Raw genomic sequence first — 25,707 nt, forward strand, 5'->3', positions numbered from 1 at the left:
AGATTTTCACACAAACATAGAAAAAAAACAATAAATTTTTGGGGTTCCCCATACTTCGAACTGAAACTCAAAAATTTTTTTTTCATCAAACCCATACGTGTGGGGTATCTATGGATAGGTCTTCAAAAATGATATTGAGGTTTCTAATATCATTTTTTTCTAATAGTAGTTTATGCAACAGTGATATAATAAGGGTTCTTAAAATTCAAGGGTCGAAGTTACAAAACGAGACGTAGTCGAGTTTTGTAAAAAAAGACCCGAGAATTTTAAGAACCAATTATGAGCTGTTGCATACATTACTTTTTCTATGACAGCTGCAGCAAAAAAATTATTAAAAAAAAGAGTTATTATTAAAAAAAAGAGTTATTATTAAAAAAAAATTGAGTTATTATTTAAAAAAAAAAAGAGTTATTATTGTAAATGAAAACATACCTCTTTCAATCAAGATGATCGGAACTTGTATCTTTAAAAAAAATAAAGCAGTTGTATTATACTCATAAGATGACTGCTAGCAGTCATCTTATGAGCCTATAGACAAATCATTCAAATGACATTGCTTTAGATATCACTGTCAGTCATTTAATTGACACATTTAAGTGCTGGAGTAGAAAAACTGAATAGTTTGCGCGAGAGACACTTCCAAAGTGGTAAAATGTGTCCCCCCCCCCCTGTAACTTCTAAAATAAGAGAATGATAAAACTAAAAAAATATATGATGTACATTACCATGTAAACTACCACCGAAAATTGGTTTGAACGAGATCTAGTAAGTAGTTTTTTTTTATACGTCATAAATCGCCTAAATACGGAACCCTTCATGGGCGAGTCCGACTCGCACTTGGCCGCTTTTATCGTTTATCGCCATGTCTGTTACGTTCTAACAAGTATGTAAGTGCGAAAGTGACGGGCATAGTGATAGTCGATAAAAATGGAACCGTGCTGAGCCCTAGTGCACATGATTTTATCTATTAAATACTGTTATGGGTATTATGAGTCATAAATCCACGTTTATGGGTAAGAGTGTCGCATCTGTATACACAATCTGTGAACAACAGTGCAGCGGCCTACTTCGTCTGCTGATAAGGGCCATTAAGCGTTCGGATTCGCGACTACAATTTGTTTAATCTGATAAAAACTACTACTCAGTAATTGAAATGTATTTGTACTCTAAACGACTAGTGTCCGATCTTCCAACTCAAATGGGAAACTGGGCATTGTCCTTTGAGTGGAAAACTTTAACTGTCATAAAACTTGTAAGTTACTTACATATGAGTAGCTTCTGCCCTGCCCGCGACTTCGTCTACGTAAAGTGATGATTTCCGCGGTAAACACTATTCTATTTCCTTCCCCGGAACACAAACTATCTCCATACCAACTTTCATGTAACTCGGTTGAGCAGTTTAAGCGTGGAGAGGTAACAGACAGACAGAGTTACATTTGGATTTATAATATTAGTAGTAATGATATTGATGATCCAATGCTACTTTACTTAAAGGTTGCTGTTGCAAAATTACTTTTCAAGATACGAAATCTATCAGATAACGACCCTCTCTAATATAAACGATCATTCATGCGCAACGGATTTTGATGCGGTTCAAGAGGAAGGTTTATGTAGAAGAATAAGAATATCTACATGACTATGACATATGACATAAACATTAATTATAACCATGACTAATGATATATTTTAATTTTATTTGAATTATATTTTATTGGATTTTTAATTTAAATGTATAATGTACTTAATAATAATTTTAACTGTAGGTAATTAATTTATTTTTCACCTCAGCAGCTTGAACAAGGGTACTTTGCTACTTAAACAAGTGCGAGTCGGACTCGCCCATGAAGGGTTCCGTATTTAGGGGATTTAAGACGTATAAAAAAAAACTACTTACTAGATCTCGTTCAAACCAATTTTCGGTGGAAGTTTACATGGTAATGTACATCATATATTTTTTTTAGTTTTATCATTCTCTTATTTTAGAAGTTACAGGGGGGGGGGGGGACACACATTTTACCACTTTGGAAGTGTCTCTCGCGCAAACTATTCAGTTTAGAAAAAAATGATATTAGAAACCTCAATATCATTTTTGAAGTCCTATCCATAGATACCCCACACGTATGGGTTTGATGAAAACAAAATTTTTGAGTTTCAGTTCGAAGTATGGGGAACCCCAAAAATTTTTTTTTTTTCTATTTTTGTGTGAAAATCTTAATGCGGTTCACAGAATACATCTACTTACCAAGTTTCAACAGTATAGTTCTTATAGTTTCGGAGAAAAGTGGCTGTGACATACGGACGGACAGACAGACGGACAGACGGACAGACGGACAGACGGACAGACAGACAGACAGACAGACATGACGAATCTATAAGGGTTCCGTTTTTTGCCATTTGGCTACGGACTTTCTATTTTTGTGTGAAAATCTTAATGCGGTTCACAGAATACATCTACTTACCAAGTTTCAACAGTATAGTTCTTATAGTTTCGGAGAAAAGTGGCTGTGACATACGGACGGACAGACAGACGGACAGACGGACAGACAGACAGACAGACAGACATGACGAATCTATAAGGGTTCCGTTTTTTGCCATTTGGCTACGGAACCCTAAAAACAGTGAGCAAAATCGCATTTTGCTCACTGAGTGAGACAAAATGAGCAAAATGCGATTTTGCTCACTGTTTTTAAGTAGCAAAGTACCCTGTTCGAGCTGCTGAGGTGAAAAATTAATTGTTGGTATATCTTAAGAAAACATGAGTGAATAGAGGTAAGTGATGAAGAAGCAATACATTTTTCGGGTTCTCTAATATGTTCTCACTGCTGAGGTGAAAAGTTTTGTGAACTACACGAGATCAAAATTATTTACATCTCGTGCGCTTTTGAGTCCCTTACTACGCTCAAGATTCTAAATTAGATTAGTATAGAATCTTTCTCTTGCACGGGACTTAAAATAAGCAATCGAAGAAATATCAAACTTTGATCTCTTGTTGTACAATAGTACATTATTGTCGAGGTTCGGAAGTAGCTTTCCAGCCGAGTCATATATAGTGCTTTTCTCAAAAATGGTGCAAGAAATAGAAATATTTTACAGAAGCAACGTTCTAATTTTCACAGAAAAAAGTAGGTACAACCATTAAAAAGATTTGCTTGCCGCCTTTAAAAAAAAAGCGGCCAAGTGCGAGTCGGACTCGCCCATGAAGGGTTCCGTATTTAGGCGATTTATGACGTATAAAAAAAAACTACTTACTAGATCTCGTTCAAACCAATTTTCGGTGGAAGTTTACATGGTAATGTACATCATATATTTTTTAGGGTTCCGTAGCCAAATGGCAAAAAACGGAACCCTTATAGATTCGTCATGTCTGTCTGTCTGTCTGTCCGTCTGTCCGTCTGTCTGTCCGTCCGTATGTCACAGCCACTTTTCTCCGAAACTATAAGAACTATACTGTTGAAACTTGGTAAGTAGATGTATTCTGTGAACCGCATTAAGATTTTCACACAAAAATAGAAAAAAAACAATAAATTTTTGTGGTTCCCCATACTTCGAACTGAAACTCAAAATTTTTTTTTTCATCAAACCCATACGTGTGGGGTATCTATGGATAGGTCTTCAAAAATGATATTGAGGTTTCTAATATCATTTTTTTCTAAACTGAATAGTTTGCGCGAGAGACACTTCCAAAGTGGTAAAATGTGTGTCCCCCCCCCTGTAACTTCTAAAATAAGAGAATGATAAAACTTTAGTTTTATCATTCTCTTATTTTAGAAGTTACAGGGGGGGGGGACACACATTTTACCACTTTGGAAGTGTCTCTCGCGCAAACTATTCAGTTTAGAAAAAAATGATATTAGAAACCTCAATATCATTTTTGAAGACCTATCCATAGATACCCCACACGTATGGGTTTGATGAAAAAAAAATTTTTGAGTTTCAGTTCGAAGTATGGGGAACCCCAAAAATTTATTGTTTTTTTTCTATTTTTGTGTGAAAATCTTAATGCGGTTCACAGAATACATCTACTTACCAAGTTTCAACAGTATAGTTCTTATAGTTTCGGAGAAAAGTGGCTGTGACATACGGACGGACAGACGGACAGACGGACAGACGGACAGACAGACAGACATGACGAATCTATAAGGGTTCCGTTTTTTGCCATTTGGCTACGGAACCCTAAAAAAGAAGTGTATTTTTCTGCTGAAAATACGCCAACCTATTTGAGACACCTAAATAGTCGCGGTACCAACATTAAGTCTACAACGCGGTACAACGTTAATCTGTTTCACGCTCTCACTTATGGGTGCGACGCTCCAAGGTCGCGGTGCGGTGCGATAGTCTGTTAAAGGCTTAATGCTGATCATCTGTTTGGCTGTTTAAGGGACCTATGCCTTCATTTGATATGGCCATTTAAAGTTTTAAAAAGTTTGGAACTCGTTAAATAATGGAATTTGTATGCAACATTGCAGTCCCGAAATCGAGACTGCAATGTTTTTAACTTTTTAATTTTTTGAATGACCATAAACTATGCACTTCGCGACCTATTTTTTAACCGGAAACGTCGACTTTGCCGTCCATTTTTGAGAAAATGACTATTAATATCTGGGTGACCGAGCTTCGCTCGGAAAACATATAATAACTCGGACATGCGCGTTTTCCCAGAGATAAGACCTAGCTAGATCGATTTTTCGCCCCCGAAAACCCCTATAAACCAAATTTCATCGAAATCGTTAGAGCCGTTTCCGAGATCCCCGAAATATTTATATATATATATATATATATATATATAAATAAATAAATAAATAAACAAGAATTGCTCGTTTAAAGGTATTAGATAGAGGTAACATATGCAAGACTAAATTATATTTTAGTTCTTTTTGACATTTGTATGCCAACCGGCAAAACATAGCGCTCAAATGTAACCTAAGACCCATGTATACCTATGTTTTACAAATAAAGCATTCTGATTCTGATTCTGTATAATTTGTTAACCCGTGCGAAGCCGGGGCGGGTCGCTAGTTTAGTTATATTTTGTTACAAACTTGTTTTTCAGTCTTTGAACAGGCTTGCGTTTTAGGCTAATTGGCTTTTAGGATAGTAGCTAAGTGTTAATTTTACACGTCCGGCCCCTTCCCAAAATTGAAGGACACACACCTACATTTACATTTAAAGATTCCGTCTATTAATATTTGCCGTACATTGTTATCGTGTGAATTAGGTCAATTAGTTGTTTAATAATGTCTCACGCCGTACTCGCTTGTCACACGAAATAAATAGGTTAGTGACGACTCAGATGTGCAGTACCTACAGCTTTAACGTTAGATCAGCTGGGTGGCAAGACGGGATATTATCATTAACCGATTGTAAATCTTCATTATTTTAAACTTGTATGCAATTCAAATTACCGCCTTATTTTTAAGTACCTCAAAGCATCTTCTACCAGTCAACCATAACGCCAAAGTACCTTCCTAAGGGCCTATGAGTAGTAGAGCATAATAGTGGTACAATAACTTGAAATGGAGACTCCGTTACAAAAATGAACCATTTTCATTGAGCTATTGAGTGTACCTAGGATAATAGCCAAAGCGGACCGGCGCAGGGTACCGTAAAATGGGGTGAGTAGGGTCAAAACTGAAATTCAAACCTCGATAACATTTTATTTCTACATACACTGAAAAAATAGTTTCGTTGATTTTACGAAATTTTTACGAAATTTATGGGTTGAATTGGGACCTATGCACAAACATTGTTGAATTTACCAAACATACTTTGGTTGACTTTTTACAAAACTACTTTAGTAAATTGAATTTACAAAACTACTTTATTAAATCGAATTTACAAAACTACTTTAGTAAAGAACTGTTTACAAAACTAGTTTAGTAATTTAGTACGTTTGACAATATATATTTAGTAAATTTTACGGATTTTGTATTGTACTTTTAACAAAATTGATTTCGTAATTCTGCAAAAGTTTTTGTACGCTTCACTAAATTACTGTCGTAGCGTGTACGAATTTACTTTCGTAATAATTAATACATTTCTTTAATATGTATGACGTACATAACTTTGATAGATACCACTAAACGTCTTGCGTGGAATCAATTAATTTGCTTTCGTAATTATTACTAATTTCTTGTGTACGTATGACCACTAAACTTTGATAGATATCACTAAACTTCTTGCGTGGAATCAATTAATTTGCTTTCGTAATTATTACTAATTTCTGTAGTACGTATGACCACTAAACTTTGATAGATATCACTAAACTTCTTTAGTGGAATTAAGTAATACACTTATGTAATAGTTACTAAATTTCTTTATTATTTATGGCGTACTGAACGTTCGTAGATATCACTAAACTTCTTTAGTGGATTCAAGTAATATACTTTTGTAATAATTACTAAGTTTCTTTATTATGTATGGCGTACTGAACTTTCGTAGATATCACTAAACTTCTTTAATGGAATCAAGTAATATGCTTTTGTAATAATTACTAAGTTTCTTTCGTATATATGACTCACTGAAGTTTCGTAGATATCATAAAACTTCTTTAGTGGAATCAAGTAATATACTTTTGTAATAATTACTAAGTTTCTTTCGTATATATGACTCACTGAAGTTTCGTAGATATCACTAAATTAAGGAATGTATAGTTTACGAAACTTACTTAGCTTAATTCTACTAAACAACTCTAGTAAAATATACTACCCAACTTTGTATATTTTACCTGGTCTATGAGTCAATTCTACTAAAGCGCTTTCGTATAGTTTACTGCAACTGATTTTGTACGATTTACTAAACTAACTTTGTAATTTTTACTACTTTACTTAGGTGCAATTTACAAAATATCTGTAATAAATTCTACTAAACGGCTTTTGTGGATTTTAATAGTTTACTTGCGTACAAATTACGAAACATGATTTAGTTACATCAACTACTATATTTCGTATATTATGCCAATATTAATTTAGTAAGAAATACTAAATTATATTAGTATACTATACAAATTAAAATGCATTACAGATCCAATAACCGTCCCATTACATGACTCCATGCCATAATATATAAATTATAATATATAGTGGTTTTATGGCATGGGGTCAAGTAATGGGACGGTTATTGGATCTGTAATGCATTTTGATTTGTATAATAATTTAGTATTTCTTACTAAATTAATATTGGCATAAAATAATTATGATCACAATCGTTTTACAACCAATAATTATGAAGCAATTGCATAAATAGAAACAAAACTTATCATTAAAATTTAAACCTAAAATGGTATCAAAGCGAATAAAAAAGCTACGTAATCCAGTTCACCACAATGTACAATATACCAAAAAAATAACAAAAGCCACTTAGTTAGATTTATAATAGTATACAGAGTAAATTGGCACACAATAACATTATATGTATAACTAGAATCTATGTATCTAGGTCCTAGATGTATAGCAAAGTTATTTAATTTGTAACTCGTGTAACTGTGCATAACTTGGCTTTGAAACAATCGTGTAACCTTAAAATAGGCATTCGGCCTTCGGCTCGTTTCATAAAATTATGCACAGTTGCATATACACAACGACATATGACAAGGTCTATCACATCTGAAATAACAGGGTGAAGGAGAAAATAAACAACAAAATATTGGGGAATTAAAAAAATATTTATTTTATTCTCATGGCATTACAAAAATTTGGGTTATACGCATAGTCATGATAATAATAATTTGGCTTCAATTATTAATCTCTTCTAATTAAGACGAAACACTACATGCAAACATAACGTATTCGAGACGTTGAAATCGGAAACAAAAATATATACTTCAAAAATATGTATAATGTACATAACATAACACTCAAGAACAAAGAATTGGGCTATTCATTACAATAATGGGTTTGTATACAGGGAGACTACAGCGCGTGAGCCTAGTACCTACTGGTACTAGCCCCGTATGCTCGACTGAACCAGGTTACCCATACAAACGTAGTTTGGTTCTCATTTGAAAACGGCAACTTTGTTAACACAATGGGATCTGCTACATCTAGGTCGTAAATTAGCTTCTGTTGCTTGAAATTTATGCTCGTTCTATTTTTTCTCTGTTATAATTTCTAGCTAGAAGTATATTCCGACCTAGACCGTTTAAAAAGAGAACCAAACTATGTTTGTATGGGGAACCGGGTTCAGTTGAGCCCATTGCATTTAACGGGGGCCTAACCCACAAGGCATCTCTTTGGTACGTATTCTTTGCGTCTATTATGAAAGACGAGTATACAGGGTGGATTTAAAATTACTGTCTTGGGTGAGACTTGAACTCACGGCCTCTGGATCGATACCCCAGCGCTCTGCCATCTGAGCCACCAAGACCTCATCCATAGCCAGCAAATCTTTCCACCATATTACGGGTCAAGGCGACCCTAGCGACATCTACCTTAAGAGTGTTACACTTCTTAAACGGCTACCTGAGTTCCAAGTTACATTGGAAATTCACCAGTTACGACGTGCTACCCATACTAATTTTCATTTTTAACAAACAGAAACGTAACTTGGAACTCCGGTAGCCGTTAGACACTTCTTAGGGCTACTTGCACCATTCAGTGTTACACTTAACACTCTTAAGGTAGATGTCGCTATGGTCCCCTTGACCCGTAATATGGTGGAAAGATTTGCTGGCTATGGATGAGGTCTTGGTGGCTCAGATAGCAGAGCGCTGGAGTATCGATCCAGAGGCCATGAGTTCAAGTCTCACCCTAGACAGTAATTTTTCCACTTATCAAAAAAAAAGTTTGTCTAAAATTACCTTTTTATTTATTAAGATTGATCTATGTATTGTAGGTACCTATTTGAATTTTCTTTTTTATAATGCAGGGTCCTTTTTTTAAATTTAATTTTACTTGATTTTACTTAGTTTGAGATCATGTACAAATTCTGGATTAAACTTGTCATGCTTAACCCATTCATGGCCACGAACCGCCGAGCGTACACAATACGCCAGGCCACCATACAAATCGTTTTTAGCTAAAACGCATGACTCAGCTTATGGGTCTCGAGCCTGGCGCGAACGGTAAATAAATCGCCGCTCATGAAGCCGGCCAGTTGGACAGCATTATGCAACATTTTTACTAACCACCGATTTTCTGTGCCTATCAAAAAAGAAACTAATTATTGCAGTTTGTAGGAGTGAATATTTTTACTTTCTACAAGCATTTAATGTCTGACCAAGCTAAGTTGGTAGCAAATTTTATAGCCCAGCCTATGCAAGTGTTAATTTAAACGTCATAATTTCATATAAGTATGACATTTAAATTCGGATGGATTCCTTGTTTATTGTCCAAGTGTGTCCGATAAGCTTACACCTGGTCGGTCATTATCTTTGTTTTGGTAAACGCCATTATATTAGTAGCAATAGAGAACTTAAAATGTATTATAGTACTTACTTTCTAATCTGCCGTAGAAACCACGATGTTTGAAAAAAACTTGTAAATATTTGTCACAAACTATTTGTTATACAATACATATTAGTTAGTTAAATTAACTTTAACATCATTGTTAGTAGGTAATTGCCTAAGATACAATACAACGATCACCAAATATTATGACATAAAAGTACAGTGGGAAAAAATCCTCGTTGCCTTACCCCTCATACAAAACAAAATATTATTATACTACGGCTTGGTTCCTACAAATTGTTGCTTACCATCATCCAAACAGTAATCAGTTGTAAAATGGTACGATATCAAATAGCTTCAACATGAAATTAGCTTTAAAACCAGCCATCAAAGTTTATTTTAGCCTGCTACGGAAACATTAGCAGTTTTTACAAGTAGCGCCAGGCCACGGTGACCCATACCTTGAGCCCTGTCAATAACTTCTGAAATATATATATTTTTTGTATTTTTTCAATATAGATTTTTCTGTTTGCTTGCATCGCATTATGTATCTAGAATTTCAGTATATTTACTATATTGCACTGATAGTAAACCAAACTTGAATATTCGAGACCCTGTTTTCATTAAAAAAAACGTGTTTATAATTTTTATCCTAATATGCCTTATAGAAATGATTGTTAGCTTATATGTTACTTACGTTATTACATCAAATTACGTTTCGTTTAAGTTTAAATCAGAATTTATTCAGGACTCACATGTGAGTCACTGGCCCTGCGGAACTGTTTGAGCATGACCCATACGCTGAGTCGCTGGCCCTGAATGGGTTAACTGTGCGTGAAAATGGAATCTGAAGAAGATGAAGACAGCCTAAGTTTAGGACTCCAGTATCTAGAAGAATGGGGTTTATCCAAAAGCACCATCAATAATTTTGCGGGTAAGTTTTGCATCATTATCCCGTATTTACCTAATTATTTATTAAGAGTGATCAATGTATTGTAGGTACCTATTCGAATTCTCGTTTTTATAATGCAGGGTCCTTTTTTGAGTTTTAATTTTACTTGATTTTACTTAGTTTGAGAAGGTACAAATTCTGGATTAAACTTGTTATGCCCGAGATGCGAGTATACGACGAATGATATTTATAGTAAAAATAATTATGTGTTTCATTCGTTTCATGTTAGAGGGGTTTGGACGTTTAACTCACCACGCTCGTCCAGTGCGTGTTGGTGAGTAGACAGTAAGCCTGCTAACTCGGCTCGTGGGCGCCACCGTTGACATACCTACTAGATGTTCATCCGCTGCCACCCTAAACTGATACCCTGTCATAGCACCAATTAGTAGACCAAACTAGGCCGCACTAATATAAAATGCGCCCTGATTTTGTAGAATACACTTAAAAGTGCACGACAGTTTAACGTCATATCGAGGACGTTACCCGGGATACGTGGAAATGGAGGAGGAGGGAGGCCTGTGCCCAGCAGTGGAACACTCTAGGCTCATATAAATAAAATTATGTGTCTTTTGAGGTTTACAAAACAAGAAATTTAATTCTACGAAACTCAACTTAAGGAAGTCCTACCATATTTATCTAAGTAACTAAAATGGCTTCGCTTATTTTATCTTTCAGATAATGACATAACTTTCAAACTTATGACGTTTCTGCTTAAGTACAAAATTAATATAGTGAAGTGTAAATAAATAAGAATCCTGAGCGTAGTGAGTGTTTATATTAAAGTCTCCTTCATCTTCTTCAGATGCCATTTTCATGCACAGTTAAGCATGACAAGTTTAAACCAGAATTTGTACATGATTCTCAAACTAAGTAAAATCAAGTAAAATTAAAACTCAAAAAAGGACCCTGCATTATAAAAAAGAAAATTCAAATAGGTACCTACAATACATAGATCACTCTTAATAAATAAAAAGGTCATTTTAGACAAACTTTTTTTGATAAGTGGAAAAATTATTGTCTTGGGTGAGACTTGAACTCACGGCCTCTGGATCGGCTCGGGTAGCCGTTTAAGAAGTGTAACACTCTTAAGGTAGATGTCGCTAGGGTCCCCTTGACCCGTAATATGGTGGAAAGATTTGCTGGCTATGGATGAGGTCTTGGTGGCTCAGATGACAAAGCGCTGGAGTATCGATCCCGAGGCCGTGAGTTCAAGCCTCACCCAAGACAGTAATTTTCCCACTTTTAAATTTATTCTAAGCTTAAAAATCTCCAAATATTAAACAATGTTCAGACTGTGACATCATGTATCTAAATATATTTGATTCTGCAGTAAGAGTCTCCATTAGAGATAATATGACAAAAAGTTGGTGCGTAAATAAGATCTTGTGGCATAATTAGTCTATATAAACCAGTTTCTCTTTGATGCAGCTGGTGTGCTTGCAAGTGATAATTGAATCCTATACAATCAATTTGTTCTGTTAGAAAATAGATGTTATTACTTGATGACGAAACACAAATAAATTTTATCTTAAAAAAATTGTAGCATGTCCGATTAGAAATTATTAGAATTATTCCTGGTACGTATTTTATACCGTTATAATAAACCCAATTAAGAGCATTTGATAAATTTACATCGTCAGAAATAATAACATCTTTAAGATAATCATGAATATTATTCAGTGGTTCAGATATCCTAGTACCCAACTCTATTCTTGTTTCACATCCTTTTCCAGTGTAAAGTCTGTGAGCAAGAGTCAATTGTTCTTTTATTAATAAAGTCAATGGCAAGTTTTTCCTAGACGTTATAAGAGATGCCGTTCTTTTCAATTGTTTGTGTTTGGCTTCGAATCGCATACACCATATTAGTCTCAAAGGTCCTACTTGCTTTATAACATGCGGATAATGCACCATAAAATGGTGCTTCGGTTTTAAGGTGTCGTGAAACAGTTTGACATAACTTTCGTGATGTTCGCTTATTAAGGCTTCTAAATACAACAGTGTGCTATTATCGATATCCCTACAAAGTAAAATATCAATAATTTCTAGCAGTGTAATAAAAAACTGCCATACTTCGTCATCTTCAGGTATTAAGTCTCCCACCAATAAAGGAAATATGTGTACAAATAACATCATTTCAGATGCAGACATGTTAAATTTGCTTTTCATTAAATGTTCATGTTTTATTATTCCACATCTATCATTTAGCTCACCAGATCCGTAGTCAAATAATTGTAACCTATTATTCAAGTTATTTAAAGTGAACAATGTGATGCTTTCTGTAAAATACACAATAATATGAGTCAGATCATAATGGCAAACACCTTCAAATATATCATGCATAATGTCAACACAAAAATTATCAACAACATGAAAAGTGCTAATATCATTAAATACACATCGTTCACTTATTCCTGTCATTGTTACATTGTTAATTTCGACATCAGTGTTATAATTGTGTCGATTGCGCATTAAACCGTCATCTTGCTTGCACTGTTTTCCCATTATATTTTTATGAGCCTTACATATTCTACAATAATAGTTACTAGAAAATGATTTAGCAAATCCAAGAACGGTGTTTAGTCCCAAATTGTCACCAATGATCATCCCTAGTATAAAATATACTTTAAAAACACCTTCACTGATTTCTAAATCTATGCCATTTTGTTCTAAACTCTTTAACTCCTTTATAAGTTCGTAATAAATTGAAGCATTTCCATGACTTTTGCTAGATGATTTATGCAACATTGCAACAAATATATTTTCTAATAGTGAAGCATGATCCGCTGACAACGTTGGAAATGTGTAATAGGTAGCAGCGATAGAATGGACTCCAGCATGACTACCCAGGGGGTTATTACATTCGAAATCATCAAAATACAGAAAATATGGAATGTATAAGCTATTTTCATCCATTTTTCCGACCAATTTTTGCTTCCACATATTACCTTGTGTAAAATTTGATATAGATTGAACATCAGGAATACTAGTGCTGCATTTTAGAAAGTTGGGTAGTTCAAATATTTGTTTTAAAACTGCTCTTAAAGGTACTATCGCTCCAGTTTCCGACATAGGTCTTAGCATTACCGTAGAATTTCCTGTATTTACAGTAACATTTTCATTAATTGTAAATTTTTTTGGGGGTGTGTAAATATTACGGTCAGAAAAATATTTAATTACTTGACTTTCAGTATCCAAACCGTCGAAAGAATGGGAAATTGCTTCAACTATGTTTTTATTCGGTGTATCGTCATTAGGTGAGAGTTCAGACAACATAGTTCCAATAACACCAGTTACTAGTTCTGAAACATCGTCAATTATTTTCATAGCGCATTTACGATTTAAATAAGGATTGCTATACAACGATAATGCAAATGCTGCAGTAGACTTCCGTACATTTTCATTTTTCTTACTGAAACTTTCAGATGTGGGTTGCAGATTACTACAGCATGCATTAACATTACATGTATCCTGAGTATTATCTGTTATGTCTAAATTATTGTAATTTTCGATCATGTTATCAGTGTTAAAATTAAGCGACGGGGCTAATTCTGAATATATATTCCGGTCCGAGACATTATGACTAACTATATGACGACGAAAGGAACGCAAACTTTGAAATGCTCTGAAACAATTCGATTGTGCACATCGATAAATCGAGTTATGACCGAGATTGTGACTAGTTTTGTAATGATGAATAAGATCTTGATGGTTTGCTGTTTCGATCGAACACATGAAGCAAATAAACATTGTTACTAACTATTATCCCTATAGTCAAAACACAAAAATTCTTAAGTCCTTGAAAGATGCTCAATTAATTAGTCAGTCAGATCTGATATAAAGCAATAGACAGAGGAAATTTTCTTGTCCTTTTTGTTGTGCAAGTTATAAAAATATTTTTGGATAAATGACCATACACTTAAACATTCTAGCGGGTATTGAACGTTGGTTACGTGAATTACTTTGAAACACACGTCGACAGCTTTTAGCAGTTGATCTACCTTGTAGAGAACTGACTCAACCGCTACGTAAAAATCCTTTAAGTCCTTGCTCGTTGGTCCGACGGCAATCACCAGCGGTTGGAAGGTGGTTCCTCTGGATAGATGCATTTTCTGGTATTGCTCCAGTTTATTTTTGATTTCACTCTGGTTCTGTAACAAACACAAATACTCGTATTATACGGGGTGTTTGGTGCACCGTTTGCTAAAATAGCGGATAGGTGTGGTCGACATTTGCTACCACCTCAGGCCCGCAAGAAAGTTCTTGGGCCAAGTTTTTTTTTTAAGTTTCATTTAATAATTAATTTAAAAAAACTGTAAATGGTAGCACCGACGGTAATGTAGCAAGCGTTAGGGATACCTTTGCACCAGGAGTAACACGGTGCGGGTTATTCGACTATACTTGGTCAACCAGATCTTGACAGTAGAAAAAGGCGGCAAATTTGAAAAATGTAGGCGCGAAGGGATATCGACCCATAGAAAATTTGAATTTCGCGCCTTTTTTTACTGACAAGATTTGTTTGACCAGCTATAATTAAGCAATAATAAAGACTTGTTATGTATTGAACCCATAACCCATGCAGTAAAATATAATGTTTTCCAATAAGGGCGGGTCGATTTTAAAATGCAAAAAAACAGGCTATGTGCAAGATATTAATTACTTCTTAGTTTTATTTGAAAGGCCCATAAGTGCAGTTTTTTGTAAAATATGACATCGTTCAAATGTCCCCCTTGATTTCTTCTGGCAGCCCATATCCTAAAAGGCCAATTTTCAATTACTCTGCCGCACAGAACTGGCTGAATTTGAGCAATGGCTTGGGTTATACTGATTTTAAGGATATCCTTGCATTTGATCCCCCTTGATTTTTTTTGAGGTTTTCTGAAATCGCATATCTACTCAAACAAGCCGCAATCCACGTATGCCCTTAAAATCAATATAACCCAAGCCATCGCTGAAATTCAGTCTGATCTGTGCGGAAGAGTTATTGAATATTGGACTTTTAAGTTATGGGCTACCAGGAGAAGCCGAGGCGGGGCGGATATTTGAACGATGTCATATTTCACAAAAAATGGCACGTATCATTCAAATAAAACTTAAAAGTAATTAATATTTTACACATATCATGTTTTATTACATTTGAAAATCGAAATGCCCTTATTGGAAAACACTATATGAAGTTCCTTACTTCGGTACCTATATACTTTTTTTCCTCTATTGTATAAGCACATATCTCGTTAATTTTCTCTTTATGGACTACAAACTTTAAAAAATTCAAACAAAATTCAAATTTCGAATAATAAAGTAGGTACTCTGTCTATCTCAAAAGCTTAAGCTTCGTACATACCAAATTTCATCAAAAACAGTTCAGTAGTTCAAACGTGAAAAAATAACAGATACAAACGGACAGAGCTACTTTCGCATTTTGCCATGCCCACAGAATTATGCTCAGGCCCCGGATTAATATATCCTAGTATACTGGATAACTTGACTTAATACATGTACTCACCGTAACGTGTAAAATAAATGAATTCTGCGACTCCACAATGCTGGGTTTGTAAAATCTTTTTTTTCCATTTTCTTTGATTGGCACTTTAACGGTAGGCGACATCTTGCAAGACATTAATTTGAAGAAAATGTAGTTCGTGGCATCTAAAAAAAGCAAAGTATAATCATTGGCATTCATTTACATTTATGTTTTGGATGGGATCAACGATTAACCAAACCGTCATCATCATCATCATCATCATGATGATGATCACATTAAAGGCTTCGTCAGACTGCCGCGTTTTGTTAGCGGGGCGCAAGCGGAGCGCGATGAGAGCAGCGCGCGTCGCGCCGCGCTTACAACTCGCGCGCATTGCTCTCTAAGGGGCAGTTATTAGCCGGAGAGCTAGTCACGGAAATAGGTATGCAATTTATAGAGCAACGGAATCCCTCTAGTTAGTGTGCCATACTATCATTATTAATTAATTCGGGCGCCTGGCAGCTGTTCAGCGGTGGGTGCGGGAGTGAATGGACAACAAAGAGGTTGTAAAATCAATTGAAGGTGTGCAATTTATAGAGCTCTGAATTTGGTGTGATATAATAGCTAATTATGTATTTAATTCAAATATAACAATGCCAGGCGTTTTCTTTGGGGGAAAAGTAGTGCCAGGTGATGAAAATACACAATCACTTGTGCGCCTGCAGGAAGATCACGAGCAAATTGCACCTGACTCACAATAGCTTTAAGCATAGTGTCGTATATGTCTTCTACTTTTTGTACTCTGTCACAGAATAAATAACAGTACTACTCTGTTCAATTACGCCTAGGTAAGTGTTAGGAAATGCGCAAATGTAATACTGATATCTAGGCACATCAGTAAGATCACGTCAAAGTACAAAATATTGCATACCGATTCCGCGCCGCCAAGTCAAGAAATAGCCCAACTTAGAGACACAGCATACATAACCTACCTTCCTGAAGATTTTCATCCAGTAAATTTATGTCCGGTGATTTAAGATTTTTCAGTATTGGTCTTGCTTTTTCCATAAATAATGGCCATTTTTTAAACAAATTAAGTTCGCAATGCGGATGCATAGGCTGCATAGCGTCAAAATCTGCTTCAATCTGAAAGTCACATTACGCATGTAAAGTCAAATAGAGTCGGTGATCATCTGTTTTATAGATATTATTATAGTCACTAGGGTTTGTTTATAAATAGGAGGTAATATATACTTAAAAAATAACTGAAATGGTCATATTCTGAATACCGATGAATCCAAGTATACTTAATACAAAAAGCATACCAATTTATATCCTAGACTCGCCTTAAGGCTAGGCCATTCTGTAAGAATATCCTGTATTGTATTTTTTTCTTCAGCGATAAATGCCGCTCTGTATTTTCTGGTCTGGTTCCATTTATCCAAAATGTCTACCCATGGTTCTTTGTTAAATTTCAACCACAACTTATGTTCTTCGGCCTCTTCTGGTGAAATATCAGTACTGGACCCTGATTATAAACAAATATTATACATTACCCACATGACCAACAAATAATACAATACACAACAAATAAGGTGATAGAAGAATGTAATTTTATTCATGTACAGTCGACGTCAAAGATATTTACTTCCTCCTTAATCCTTTGTAATAAGGTGCAAAAGTATAAACATATCTTTAACGTCGACTCGTACACCCATGACATCGAACCTCTATGAATACACACATCACGCCTACCTGGAATGGTATCTTCGTTATTATCGGAACTGGTGCCACTGGTGGGTGGTCGTGTTACTACTCCACTTTTCCTTAATACTCTTAGCTGATTACGGTAGCGAGTAGGTAGTTTCGCTTGTGCGGGAATATAAGTTTTTTCTCCAACTTTCCGACTGGGGATGTAATATGTCTCCTGTAATTTAAACCGTTTACGTTACGTCGATTGTTACAATGTCTAAATTAAAGAAGTACCTATATAAATCAGTATGCTGTCAAAGCTATGCAGAATTTAAAATGGGGTTACCTAAATATATTGATAAAAAATATTTTGTATCAGTAGTTTCACTGATAAGAGATTCACTTTTTAGAAATAAGACCGCCTGTTGTTACCTAGGTAGTTTTTGGTGCAACAAATAATTCATGCTCTGCAGGTATGTGGTGCTGTGTTCCTGGTGGTGAGTAAGGTCGCCAGAGGTCCAGAGGATGCGTTGTGTTGAGAGTGAGGGACATGTATTTGTCTCTAGCTCTCGACTCAAAGAATCCTCAAATCAATAAAAGTAGGCAGAGCGCTCGTGATTCTTCTGGAGTCGCAAGAGTCTAAAGGCTACGGTTTCTGCTAACCATAAGGCAGGCCGTATGCTTTTCTTTGCCACCGTCGTACTAAAAAAAATATTACAACTACGACTACAACTAGGTACTACTACTACTCCTAATACGACAACGACGACTTCTACTACTACTATTTGAATTTTTCCCATTCAAACGTGAACCACCCTAGTATACCTACAGCATCAAATCCTCCATAGCCGGTTGATTATGGTCGACCGGACGTGGTTAAGCGCCCTCTCCATTCCCAGGTTGTGTCACAAAATGTGTCCCATGGTGTAACCAGCTCTTCTCCGGCTCCGCTCCTGGCTGGTTATGTTATTAGCCGGAGAGCTAGCCACGGAAAAAGGTATGCAATTTATAGAGCAACGAAATCCCTCTAGATAGTATGCCATACTATCATTAGTAATGAATCCGGGCGCCTGGCAGCTGTTTAGCGGTGAGTGCGGGAGTGGATGGGCAACAAAGGGGTTGTAAAATCAATTGAAGGTGTGCAATTTATAGAGCTCTGTGTGATATAATAGCCAATTATGTATTTAATTCAAATATAACAATTCCAGGCGTTTTATTTGGGAGAAAAGTAGTGCCAGGTGATGAAAGTACACAATCACTTAAGCGCCTGCTGAAGACCACGAGCAAATTGCACCTGACTCACAATTGCTTTACGCATAGTGTCGTATATGTCTTCTACTAATGTCGCCATTGTTAAATTTGAATTAAATACATACATTAGCTATTATATCACACCAAACACAGAGCTCTATAAATTGCACACCTTCAATTGATTTTACAACCCCTTTGTTGCCCATCCACTCCCGCACTCACCGCTAAACAGCTGCCAGGCGCCCGGATTCATTAATAATGATAGTATGGCATACTAACTAGAGGGATTTCGTTCCTCTATAAATCGCATACCTATTTCCGTGGCTAGCTCTTAGACCATATCTACATTATGTGACGTTCTGCGAGTAAAAGCACCTTATGGCGGTTGGCGCTTAATACTTTGCGAAACATCGCATTGCTATTGGAGCGTCGTTAGTAGAGATGGGCCGAATATTCGGTAATTATTCGGTATTCGGCATATTCGGTATATTTTTCAATGTTCGTATTCGGCCGAATAGTTCGGTTCGCTCTGTCGAATATTTACCGAATAAACAAACTTTTTTTTAAGGGCGTCCGCTAGCTGGCTCGTGCACTTTACGATCAAAGGAGGGCCTACCACGAAGACGTTTCAGTTTCTTTTCATAAAATTTGCCGGTCGGTCGGAAGGGGAAGGATCAAAAACACGTGACGAGTGCAGATCGCGAATCTGTATGAACTTGGTTTCAGCTGTTTAGGCAGTTTTAGCCCAACCGAATATTCGGCCGAATATTCGTATTCGGCAAAGTCCATATTCGGCCCATCTCTAGTCGTTAGCAATAGCGTAAGCGCCAACCGCCATAAGGTACCTTTACCCGCGGAACGTCACATATACCGATACATGTCCGTGCAGTATAAAAATGTACTAAAGTTGTCTTATGTGCCTACGTACTATCTACTTTGCTACGTACTACTAATAATAATCTACTGTACTTCTACCAACAAAAAAAAGTAAAAACCTTGCATTCCGAGGGAAACAGCATTACTATTTGATCGGACAATACATCAAAGTCTTGACTGGTCATTTTATTGTAACGTTTGATGTAATATTCTACTACGGTTCGAACTATTTGGTTTCTTAATGCATTATCTAGGGGCTTGTTTGCAGATGCAGATGCAAGACACAGTTCACCACAATTAGTCGTTGTTAGGATTTGTTTCAAATCAATTTGTACCTAATATTGAAATAAAAAACAAAATTAAAAAGGAAGAAGAGATAAGCATATAGTAGACTTAAATTAAAAAGCATAAAAACTTACAGGAGATTTCTCTACGCAACGGTCGCTCACTCCAGAGGTACTTGAACTTGATGACAAGCTTGACACCATCAAATCACCATTAATTGAAGCTGTATCTTCAGATGCAGTGTCCTGCAAAAATAAATGGTCAAGCACGAGTTAGACCTAATAATATACCTACAGCGCCAGGTACTACATTCAACTTTAATTAAATTGATGCGTAATGCAATATGCAATTGATTAATTGCGGAATTAATAGTTAATGGAAATTATTAATTGTTAATTAGAATTACACATTACGGCCAACACTGGTACTTAGAGCGGGTAGCCGGGTAATATATTAATATTGTAGACGGCTGAGATTAACCGGTATTATATCGTTCCTCGAGAACGAAAACATTTCGTTCTCTCAACTAACCGGTTAGAAGAGAGAACAAAATTTTAAAGTTCGCGTTCCATCAATTAACCGGTTTATTAATGAACGAAATAATATAACGGTTTATGAACGATATTAACCGGTATATCAATACCGGTTCCGAACCCTGGTCAAAAAGTTCACGTTTTGTGCAAGCTTTTGTTGCAGACTGTCTTTTTTTGCTCAATCATGAACTTACTGAGAGAATATCTTGTGTAACTGAGAAGTTCCTGTGGCCACCTTCCATCTCCATCACCAGACCGGCTTTATGGTACCTACCATCACATATTTGCATCCGACTTACATTTTGAGAAGCTGACCACTTGCAAGATTTGACCCGCACATATAATAAACGAATTAACAAGGCAAATTAATAATATGAAATTAAAAATTTAAATCACCCTCAACACAAGTAGCTGTTTATCATGAGACCCTCATTTAAGTAGTGAGTGGTGTGTAGAAAATGATACTAAAACTAATAGAAACCAAAATTTGAAATTCTTAGCTTCAATACTGACTAAAATCCTGTCACTAAGTTTCAATGAACGCTGAATATCTTGGAGATGACTGGTCTTATTTCCACTAAACATAGCTGACAACCGTCTCCGGTAGATACATTCAATTTAAAAAATCTGACTCAAATCTGTTCACGCGCTTGGGTGCTATGATGCCACAGACAGATACACAAAAATACATGACTGTCAAACTTATAAAACTTATAAGATCAAAAATCAGAGCAAGGGTGAGCATCCACCAGAGATATGCGAACCTGTGTTTCCATTCATACAAGTGACACAGCGTGCAAGGTGTCAGATGTATGAAAACACAGCTTCTCACATGGTGTCTTATGTGTAACTATGCGGCCTGACATACATACAGTACAGTCGTTAGAAATACATGCACGGACAAAGTGCCCAAAAATATGTCAACACGCCTTAATAAAGTAGTTGCATAAGGTTGCTCAGATATTTTTGAACCTTTGGGATCGTACTTATACATATAGAAACTGATAATACAAGTACTTATATTTCATTGACTTGGCAACAGGGAACCCTCAGTGCGCTAGTCGGACTCATCCTTAGCAGGTTTTTTTATAACACACAGGCCTCTTTATAGAATGCCCCTATGCAAATAATTTCAACACGACAAAATAACAATCGAGTAGGTTTACTTTACTTACATGGATTATTTTATGTAGTTTCTCGATCCCAGTCTTGAATAATATTCTCTCTTTGATATTTGGGATCAGCTCTCTCAGCTCGGGGTCCTGAATTTTTTCCATAAGTTTAAAACTTATGCCATTATCTGAAAGATAAAACAAGCGAAGTCAATTAGTTACTTACTTAGATAAATATTATTATGGTAGGACTTCCTTAAGTTGAGTGTAGAATTAAATTTCTTGTTTTTTAAACGCCAAAAGACACACATAATTGAGGAGCTAAGCATACTTATTAAAAACGTGATTTGTCAGTAATCTCAAACTAAGATAAATGAAAAACTATTATTTCGTATTACATTGATATAATTGAAACTTTGCGCTGTTAGTTAAAAAGAATATTGTAGACTAAGGGCGCGTGCACCGTGTACACGCGCCCTAATACTATTTTAAAATTATTCGGAATAAGTACCCATACAAATTAACTTAGATTTAAGAGATTTAAAAATGAACAAATCGTGTTTTGCTTGGACGAGTTGAACGTAACATTTTATGCACGAACGTTATAAGGACAAATGCCGATGCAACGGAGCCACGCCGTTTTATCGACTAAATAACTAGTGTTTAGTTTTAAGTTTATAAAATACATACGTATGTTAGTCTGTTTTGTTTGACGTAAGAAAGTTTACAACTTTACATCAAACCAAACGAAGTGTGTTCTTAGGCAAAATGGCGGCCAAATAGACTAGCGGTTGGCTAAAGTGACAAATCACTTTTTGCATAGCAAATTCTTGTGGACAAAACTTTTTTTTGCATATGATTCCGCTATACAAAATTATAATACTATAGGAAAATAAGATTTATGCAGTGAGGAAACGTTTTATATAGGTGCTATTTATAATGCTCTATAGTCTATAGACTGATAACAGTGATAACATTAACTCAATTTTATTGTTTTTGTGACAAATCACGTTTTGAATACCTCTCCTCAATTGTTTTTACTATAAATATGATTCTTCGTATACTCGCATCTCGGGCATGACAAGTTTAATCCAGAATTTGTACATTCTCAAACTAAGTAAAATCAAGTAAAATTAAAACTCAAAAAAGGACCCTGCATTATAAAAACGAGAATTCGAATAGGTACCTACAATACATTGATCACTCTTAATAAATAATTAGGTAAATACGGGATAATGATGCAAAACTTACCCACAAAATTATTGATGGTGCTTTTGGATAAACCCCATTCTTCTAGATACTGGAGTCCTAAACTTAAGCTGTCTTCATCTTCTTCCCAGCCTGATGCCATTTGCAGGCACAGTACTACACGGAGTAATTTAAGTATATTTTATTTAAACGCACAGAGGCCACAGACAAAATTATCGCGCTCGCTTTAAAAACCCGACACTACCAACCAACGCGACTCGAAAAATGGCCGAGCAGTATCCGCCGCGCACGCGTCTGCGCCAGCGCCGCCAGTGTTGCCAGGGCACTCCCAAACTGTACGATTTCACCCGAAAAATATCACTTTAGAGTAAGACCAAAGAAAGTCTGCAGCGCTAAATTAAAAGTAGTTTTTAAAAATCAGTATGTAACAACACCACAGAAAATGGATTAAATAGTCTTGATACTAGTGAAATTTGTACCATATTTACCGTCTATGAAAAAATTACGCTGTGCATTATGGTTAAATAAATTTAATTCCAAAAATAGATGTCACTATTAATATGTATACATAAACTAATATTGATAAATAACATTGGGAGAATGTGACATTTGGCATCCTCAAAATTATTGAGCTTTTGTAATATCCGCGACGGCCTAGCCTAGTGGTAAACAGGTACAGAGGGCCTACCGCGAACACCAAGGTTCGCAAATTTCAGGCATCTGTCTCTTTTACTTCCATCAAGGCTTATTTAGATTGACAGAGAAATTGCCCGCAATTTGCGAACTTCGGTTTTCGGGAAACCTAAATAAACCATTAAAACAATAAACATATCGCCGCTATACTTACTCAACCTCGTATCTCCAACACTCATTTGATGACAAAAACACCCGTATTCCGAATGAAAGAAAAGCGACATTTCCATCAAATGATTGCTGCAGATATGAGGTTGAGTAAGTATAACGACGATATATTAAGAATAAATTTAAGCTTTAACTAGTAGGTAGCCATGCCGTAAACATAAGCATGGAGGGTGTGGGTACCTACTAGTTAAAGCTTAAATTTATTTTGAATGTATGTTTATTGTTTTAATGGTTTATTTCGTTTTTCCGAAAACCGAAGTTCGCAAATTGCGGGCAATTTCTCTATCAATATAATTACGCCTTAATGGGAGTAAAAGAGTAAGATGCCAGCAATTTGCGAACTTCGGTGTTTGCGGTAGGCCCTCTGTACCTATTTACCGTTAGGCCGTCGCGGATATTACAAAAGCTCAATAATTTTGATGACGCCAAATGTCACATTCTCCCCATATTATTTATCAACAATAGTAGATGTAGGTACTTATACATATTATTAGTGACATTTATTATTGGAATTAAATTTATTTAACCATAATGCACAGCTTACATTTTTCATAGACGGTCAATATGGTAGAAATTTCACAAGTATCAAGACTATTTAATCAATTTTCTGTGGTTGTGGTTTGTCACATACTGATTTCTAAAAATTACTTTTTGTCTAGCGCTACAGACTTTCTGTGGCCTGACTCTAGTAGTAGTTAGTATTTTCACTTTACACTACTTTATCTGCAGTATTGCGGGATAATAATAAGCGGTGTAGATACCTAGCACTGGCAACACTGACTGGGCGGGGCGGGAATCGGGATTGAACGTGAGCATTGTCCCGTGTGCGCACGCTTGTTAACATATCTCGCCGTCTCACTCATGCACTCGCGCGCAACGCATTACTAAAGTAAAATTTGTATAATTTACAAAACATTTTTGGTTAATTTTAATAGTCTACTTTGGTAAGTACCTAATTGCGCAATACACATTATGCAGTTACAATTTTCAGTAAATACCTACACATATATAGAATCCAAATATTCCAAATGCTCTTTTAATAGCTTCTTCTAGGCGGATTAGACTCTCGCGCGAGCCACGAGACGAGCCGCGAGCCGCGCCACGAGACGCGAGTGTAAGCGGTGGGCTCGCGGCTCGTCTCGTGGCTCGCAAGCTCGTCGAGCTAATATAATTTAAACACTAACGGCACGGCATAAGGTTTATAACCGAATGACAAGCCGAACGCGAGTGTAAGCGGTGGACTCGCGTCTCGTGGCGCGGCTCGCGGCTCGTGGCTCGTCTCGTGGCTCGCGCGAGAGTCTAATCCGCGTATTCGAGTTTGTCGATTAAGTATAATAGCCAATTTAGACTCTCGCGCGAGCCACGAGACGAGCCGCGAGCCGCGCCACGAGAAGCGGTGGGCTCGTGGCTCGCAAGCTCGTCGAGTTCGGGTTGTCATTCGGTTATAAACCTTATGCCGTTCCGTTAGTGTTTAAATTATATTAGCTCGACGAGCTTGCGAGCCACGAGACGAGCCGCGAGCCCACCGCTTACATTCGCGTCTCGTGGCGCGGCTCGCGGCTCGTCTCGTGGCTCGCGCGAGAGTTTAAAGTTAAACCGGCTATAAATCTGCTATTAGGTATAAATAAATATTAACGAAAGCGACTGCCAACTCACAGGGCAAACTAGGCCTTATCTAGCCTAGGCATTATATTAGGTCCGGTTTCCTTTTACGATGTTTTTCTTCACCGAAAAGCAATTTGATCTAAATAATGAAATAATTTACACGGCCAGCTGGGTAGCTATGCTTATTCTAAATAAGCTTTTTGTCTAGCTAGACCATCATTCAAACTTTCTAATATTAATGATAAAGACTCGGCCGTAATTCGGTAACACTTTACCTTCACCTTCATGCCAAAATTTCGAACAACTGATGGAAATTTAATAAGAGAGCCCCTTTACAAATTTAAACGCTTAATATTAGAGCCACCAAGGAAAGAGGGTAGGGCAGGATGCCCCGGTTGTGGCCACTGTGTCGGTTTTGGCCATTTTCAATTTTATTACTTAACCCTTTTCTTGGCAAGGACAAAATATGTTCAATACTGTTTTTTTC

The 25,707-nt window shown here is 36.3% G+C and overlaps 2 protein-coding genes across 2 annotated transcripts in view; one reads left to right on the forward strand and one right to left on the reverse strand.

Annotated features, from left to right (window-relative positions):
- LOC134658144 (uncharacterized peptidase C1-like protein F26E4.3) overlaps positions 1-25,707 on the forward strand; it is a 108,625-nt gene that overhangs the window by 19,307 nt on the left and 63,611 nt on the right. The gene's annotated exons all lie outside the window — the stretch shown is intronic.
- On the reverse strand, positions 11,438-15,973 carry LOC134658016 (uncharacterized). The gene is made up of 2 exons (XM_063513612.1): positions 15,839-15,973; positions 11,438-14,483 (listed from the first exon to the last, which is right to left on the reverse strand). The coding sequence occupies exon 2, from the start codon at positions 14,080-14,082 to the stop codon at positions 11,644-11,646; it is 2,439 nt and encodes an 812-aa protein (XP_063369682.1). The 5' UTR covers positions 14,083-14,483; positions 15,839-15,973; the 3' UTR covers positions 11,438-11,643.

The sequence above is a fragment of the Cydia amplana genome, chromosome 21 (assembly GCF_948474715.1).
Source record: "Cydia amplana chromosome 21, ilCydAmpl1.1, whole genome shotgun sequence".
NCBI lineage: Eukaryota > Metazoa > Arthropoda > Insecta > Lepidoptera > Tortricidae > Cydia > Cydia amplana.

Excerpts from the sequence above, each read along its gene's own strand:
- LOC134658016 (XM_063513612.1), bottom strand. The coding sequence starts at position 14,082 with ATGTTTATTTGCTTCATGTGTTCGATCGAAACAGCAAACCATCAAGAT.